Source organism: Daphnia carinata, chromosome 7 (assembly GCF_022539665.2).
Source record: "Daphnia carinata strain CSIRO-1 chromosome 7, CSIRO_AGI_Dcar_HiC_V3, whole genome shotgun sequence".
In the NCBI taxonomy this organism is placed as follows: Eukaryota; Metazoa; Arthropoda; class Branchiopoda; order Diplostraca; family Daphniidae; genus Daphnia; species Daphnia carinata.
The window spans coordinates 3,898,554-3,904,979 of record NC_081337.1 but is presented as its reverse complement, the minus strand read 5'-3'; the positions used below and the strand labels follow the sequence as shown (position 1 = coordinate 3,904,979).

General features: G+C 42.0%; 1 protein-coding gene across 2 annotated transcripts; it reads left to right on the top strand.

Annotated features, from left to right (window-relative positions):
* Positions 1–439: 439 nt before the first annotated feature.
* On the top strand, positions 440–6,228 carry LOC130695617 (constitutive coactivator of PPAR-gamma-like protein 1 homolog). Of its 2 annotated transcripts, none has more exons than XM_057518776.2 (15): positions 440–580; positions 968–1,183; positions 1,287–1,573; positions 1,634–1,780; positions 1,846–2,013; positions 2,077–2,272; positions 2,335–2,438; positions 2,499–2,565; positions 2,730–2,953; positions 3,214–3,388; positions 3,446–3,688; positions 3,876–4,105; positions 4,176–4,494; positions 4,551–4,953; positions 5,024–6,228. In XM_057518776.2, the coding sequence occupies exons 2-15, from the start codon at positions 991–993 to the stop codon at positions 5,088–5,090; spliced, it is 2,823 nt and encodes a 940-aa protein (XP_057374759.1). In that variant the 5' UTR covers positions 440–580; positions 968–990; the 3' UTR covers positions 5,091–6,228. The 2 variants fall into 2 exon arrangements, with proteins under 2 accessions (XP_057374759.1, XP_057374760.1); XM_057518777.2 differs by lacking the exon at positions 440–580 and adding an exon at positions 710–733.
* The last annotated feature ends 198 nt before the right edge of the window (positions 6,229–6,426 follow it).

Sequence of the window (6,426 nt, the reverse complement as noted above, 5' to 3'; positions counted from 1 at the left end):
AATTCTCTAACGGACAAATTTCATTTGTAAATAGAACAGCGAATTTTATTTAACATTCCAAAATATACATATTTTTGAATGTTCAGTGAACTAATGTTTTTAAACAGTACAGTATCAAATATACTGTTTCTGACAATCATATTCCATGCGAAACGAAGATTTAGTACTTACGGGTGCTTAAAAATATTTTTGTTTAATAAATTTAACACATGTACATTGACTGCTACTTGAATGTACAAAATGTTGTCAATTAATTAACTTTTTTTTTTAATGCCATGTACTTGTTGATACTTTGTAAGTGGTACGTCTTCTGTTTTCATTTGAGACATAAAGGTTTGAATTGGGCGCCATGAATGGGCAAGAGGGAAGTTGAGCGGTTGGCGCTGCTCAATTGTTACTCACGTGGTGCGACAGCGCCACCTGGATATTTAGCCAACATGGAATCGTCCAACGTGCGAGTCGCTGTAAAGGACGGCCGACTCTGAAAAACCCATTTCATATACGTTTCACTCCCGTTCAGTATTGTTTTAACCACCAGCATGTTTCCTCAGTAAAAATCCGTCAGTTTTTACAATCACAGGTGAGTTGTCTTTTTTTTTTTATTATTCTTCCTTTGCTTTGTCGACGACCATGTTTTAACGAGTAGACATGGTAGTCCTGTGTTCTCCATGCTGGAATCTCGTGTTAATGAAGTACACACTAGTCTGGATACGCCGCATGGCGAGGCACTGGTGTATGACATTATCTTATTTGCTTTTCTGTGTTATGAGTTCAGTAGTTGTCATCCTTCAATTTTCAACTGAGAAATCATTCTGTAGAGGTTTTGCCAAAGCTTTATCGTACGTATCGTATGTGACGTTTTGTAATTAATTGTCATTGACTTTACATTGATGTGACGTTGATGTGCACTTTTGTTTCTGTTTTCTGTGTCTTTCATCATTTTACTGAGTCAACTTTTTTTTTTCAGTCTATTTTATTTGGATGGGATAAATGCCCAGTGGAACCATGGGGCTGCAGTCTTTGCAACAACTGATCGAGTCTCAGTTTGCTGGGGCCTGTGTGTCTGTGGATTTGCTGAGGATTGCTTCCTCAGTTGCCAGCCCTTATCAAGGGAGGGTTGCACTCAGCCTTGTTGTTGATGCAGAATGCTGCCTTGACAGACTATATGGTGGCTACGTTTCAGGTACGCTTTTTGGTCTGTTTTGTTTAATCGTGGTTTATTAGGCTATTCATGTTTTGGGTATCATTAAGGAAACTAATTCAGGTGAATTGGTGTTTTATTACAGATTGGATCTGTGGTGGCCAGTGGAATCGCATGTTGCAATTCTTGGCTTCTCTGGTTCAGACTTTGCATGCACACAACCTCCATTTAGCCGTCTTTTTCAATGGCGCTTTGGAACCCCCGCGTATGCATGAATGGGTTAGGAATCAACTAGCCGCTAGAAGCAATATATATCAGGTGTTGCGACACCTTCATACCAAAGGAACTCCGCCACCGAAAGTCTGGTGGGTGCCTCCGTCCACGCTCAGGACGGCTTTGCGCCTCGCTCTACGTCATTTAAAAATCGCTGTGGTAATAAAAGCTTTTTATACTTTTACCACTGTAATCACGATGCTAACGCTGCTTTTCTAGTTGAGCAGTGTTGATGATCATCATCAAGAAGTGATAGGATTTTGTCGTGATAATCACTTTCACGGTATTTTGGCGGAAGATGCCGAATATGCCATTTTCGATCCGCCCAGATATTTCTCTTCCAAGCAGTTGAAACTCACTTATAAAGTAAATGTTGAACTAGAATAGCTTCAGCTCGTTAATATAACGACGCTGCCTTTTGTCATCACTAGGGTTCATTGGAAACGAAAGAATTTATTTTGGACGAGGTAGCCAAAGGTTTGAATCTAAATCCCAACAGGTTCTGCGTTTTGGCGGCATTGCTGGGTAATTTTCTTCTTACTGATGCTGATTTGAGGGAGTTCCACAAGCGGATATGCGAGGAAAATCAGACGCCTTTGGTAAGCATTAGTCTCGTTAAAATGGCGTAATTAAATGTTGATCTTCTGCTTGTGTTAATTCAGAATCAACCGGAAGGAGTTATACGCGCGGTAGCATCATTCGTACGCGAACTGCCTTCCATCGACAATCTGGAGAGTGTTGGAGCCAAAGTGTTCAATTCGACCACCGACGGTCGAGTCAATCGTTTCAAACAAGCTGTTAATTATTTCTTGAATGGAACACGTGATCAGTACGGACGGCATAAAAATGCTACGTTGTGTAAGTTATTTTACAGAGAAAAATACCAGCTCTCTGTTTTTAGTTCATTTCCTTTCGAACAGTGAGGCAGCATAATCATCATCATGAGGGGAAACATCATAAGCATGGTAATGCTACCCATGAAAGCAAAGCCAGGAAGCTGGCCTCTGAAGCGGCAGATGAGGAGGTAAGTAAAAGAAATAATTTTAATCTATTCAATTTTCACTCATAATAATTCGGCGTCTAGCAAAACGAAATTCCTGATGCTGTTCCGTCCTCAGGTGATCAACCTCAAGAAGAGGTTATTGAAAATGGTATAATCACTATTCCTTACTATGAACTCCATTCTGTTTCATGATGACAAAACTTCAATTTGATGTCTGTGATGCATTGATTAGTCTTGCTGAAAGTAGCACGTCTTGTAACAAATCTAGTTACATGTGAACGTGGTTTTAATAGCTTTTGCTTTTCTATGTAGGAGGATACGTGAATGGAGGTTCGCAGCCGCAAGGTAGTAGCAGCGGAAGTAGCTCTGGCGCCACATCCCCTAACCGTGAACGTGAAGTATGGGGAGGTCCGAAAACAGGAGAGGGTCAATACCAACCTTCTCTTCCTCCAGTCGCCGCTGAGGTGTTGAGGACTGCCTACGAGAGGCATCGCCGTGGTCTCATGTCGCCTTACATGTATCAGCTTTTGACTCAGGTAACGTGTGAGACATACTATCATTAGCAGCCTGTACGTGCACCTTCAAAAAGCGCCGCTTCTAGTCTAATACTGGGTAGCGGTCGTCAAACGAAGGGAAATGAAATGCAATGTCTAGGTGGGATCCTGTTCTTCATCTCGAACTGCGTTCTCAATATGGCATTCGACAATTAAACTTTTAAGAATTGTCAAACTGATGCAACAAAATTTCACCAAGTAAGGCCCTTTTTAATGATAGTATTCATGTTTGAATTTCCTAGGGAGAAATTCGTCTGCCAGTCGTTCTGGAAGATCAGTGCCATCGCGAAGTCCCCAATATACAGCTCTTCTACCGACCTGTTCGCCAGATGGTTTATGCCATTTTGTTTAACCTTCACCACCACACCTTCCTAGCTGAAAAGCAACGTGAACAACCTCACGAGAAACCGGAAGCTAGTAAGTGTTTTACATCAGGAACAAACGTGATTAGGAATTAATTATTGATGTTATTAGATGGAGTTGCCAATGGTTCATCGACAGCCAGTGTTTCAGCGTCTACCGGTAGCTATGTGCCTCCCCAGTCGTTGAACGGCCCGGGATCCGTCAATCAGTCAAATCCGCTCATACCTGAAATCAAAATCCGAGAGTGGGTGTGGACAGCGGCCAACCCTTATCGTCATCCAGAAATTGTTGTCGCGGCTGCAGTTGGCTGGCCCGTTCCAACTGTTCATCGCCTTTGGTTTGGAACGTCCATGGGTGTGTATTTCAAATAATATTTCAAGTAAAAATTTGAAATTCAATGTCCGAAGCAATGATGATAACTTGTCTAACCCTAGAACATATAATGTTGGCAATGATTAGTCTTTCTGATCGCATTTTGCCACACTAGTTTGTTACATATTAGTTGTCAGCCAATTAACAGTTTTTTTTTCCCTGTTGCTAGATGATAAAAAGAGACGGTTAAGAGCTTTCTTATCTTGTCTACATGCCGATACTGTTTTAATGTTGAATCCGGAGTATGTTCCTCAGCATTTACTGATATTAGCATGTGTGCTGAGGTACATAATGGCTGCTTCGCAAGGAACAATTCTTCAGAAACAAGAATTAGATGCTTTAATCGTACAAGCTTTTGCAATGGAAATTACAAACCCCAATTATCTGCAAGATCTCCAGGTATTTTAAGTGAATTCGCTTTTCTCATTCGGCCGTTAAACAATCTCCCTTGTTTTGGCTCGTTGAAAAGCTTACGAAGGTGAGTGCACGTGGCGTTCAGCTAGCAACCTTGGTAATGGAAGGCGTCGAGACGGCCTTGCTCGTGAACGATGCGTGTGGCTCCCCCGTCCCTTGGCCAGTCTGCTGTCCTTGGCTCTTCTTTGATGGAAAACTATTCCATACTAAACTTAGCCGAACGCAGACTGTTAGAGACCTTCACGAACTGTGCGAGCATCGTGGAGATCTCATCATGAAAGTGGAGAAACTACGCAAGGCCATCCTGGACGGCCTAGTACTCACTCCGCTTCCACCCCGTCCTCCAGCATTGGCTCCAATGCACGATCCGGCTTGTAATATTCGAACAATTTCGAGTTTCATACCGTTTACTAATGTATGCACATTTTAGGGGCTTCTCGCGATTTCTTGAATGGTCCATTCAATATCAATCTACCTGGTGGATTAAAGCGTGGTGGCCAACGTCGCGGCGTGGCTAGAGGTGGCCAGCTTGAAGTTGCCGGCGTGGTGGTGAGCTCATGGGTGCCTAACTATGGCGGTCCCCGCGGACGTGGTCATATGGGACCCGCAGCTGGACGTGGTGGAGGTGTAGTAGCTACTCAGAATCCATCTCAGAGAAATGGACATGTCCATTACTCCACTCGGGGTGGAAGGACGGCGCGCGGTGGCCGACGAGGTGGTCATCAGTCAACTCAACGAAAACAGACGCCTGCCGCTTCAGCAAATGCGCCGGCCGCCTCTCAAAGTAACGGGAAAGCGAGTGTGAATAGCAACGAAAGCAACGACACCAACCGGTGAGTGTCACAATTTTATTTATTTATTTTTTTTACGGGCCACGTTCTGATTGTTTCCATGTTTTTGTAGAGGGGTCAAATTACTCACGCATGAGACGACTCAGGCCAAGGTTACTGGTGAAGAAGTTGCAAAGTGAATGAAGGGATGTGAGCGTGTGTGTGATGTGGGTTTGGGGACTCTTACCGACAGACGAGTAAGAGGGAAGTACCCGTACAAAAACTAGACCCGTTCGTGAAAATCATAGTGAACCATTATTTTTCTAATGAACCTTGATAAAGTGAATTCAAGCGGTGCGGTCTATGCTCCTGCTCGTCATCAAGTCACGCGATCCAGCTCGAGATGCTCCTGGCCCTTCTTTTCTACACTTGTTCCACTTTTTTTTTTCTTTTAACCGACACTTGAAATCCTTCAGAAAAAAACAAACGAAACGTTCAACAATTCACACCCGCTACTCAGTCCGCAATTCTTTTTGAACGAAGAGATACGTTCGTTATTTTGGTTAAGCTCTTGATCAGAAACAAGGGAACGATGTCTGTCATCAACGTGATAGACAAAATAATCGGTTGAATCCAAATAGACAAAATAATCGGTTGAATCCAAACAGTTGTCAAAAGGAAAACATAGTTGGACAAAAATAATTGTCAAACTTCTGTCTTTGCCCCTATCACTTGTGCCGTGTTTAAGGTAGTTCGAATCTGCTGCTATGAGTTTCGGTTTCCCTTCCCAACCGTTCTTCATTATTCTTGTTAAAAAACGAAATCTTAACCTCTTCAGAGAGTTTGTTCTTTTTTTGTAGTTTTCAGCGAGGGGGTTTAATTTGTTTTCCCATTAATATTGGCGTTATACGGTAAAAGAAAAAGTAGTAACATTTACTAAAACATTCAACTTTACAAGACTTTGTAGTGTGAAAACCTTAAAAAAAAAGGTAATAATTTGAAAGTAATTTTGATCTTGGCACTTGAATCGTTAACCGCGGATAGATAATCAGTACATTGATGGTTTGCTCCGTCTCATAAATTGCTTACACTATTGTCATTAATAATTTTCGCTTCTATCTCCTTTCCTTTACATACCTTCCGCTCACCTAACTGGCCACCTTTTTCTACCCCAATTTGTATACCATAAGATTTTTATTTGACTAAAAAGAATCATGTCAATTTTTTCGATGCATGTGTGTGACTGCGTGTCAAAACGTGATGGTGTCTTGAGCCTCGTTGCTGGACGGCAAAAAACATTTGTACATGTGTATCATATCGATGTGAGAATAGACAAACGAATGAAAAAAAAATGTATTTATCGTGCGTGGGGCTCCACGAGTGTAATAATTCCCAGAATTCCTCGCAGTGGCTTATTTGAAACTTTGTTTTCCTTAAAAGTTTCACGGTCACCAAGGAAACAATAGTAGTTCTTGCAAATAGACCTTCAATGTGGTATTTTCGATGTTGAATACCGAATTCGGTAGTATGTTAAAC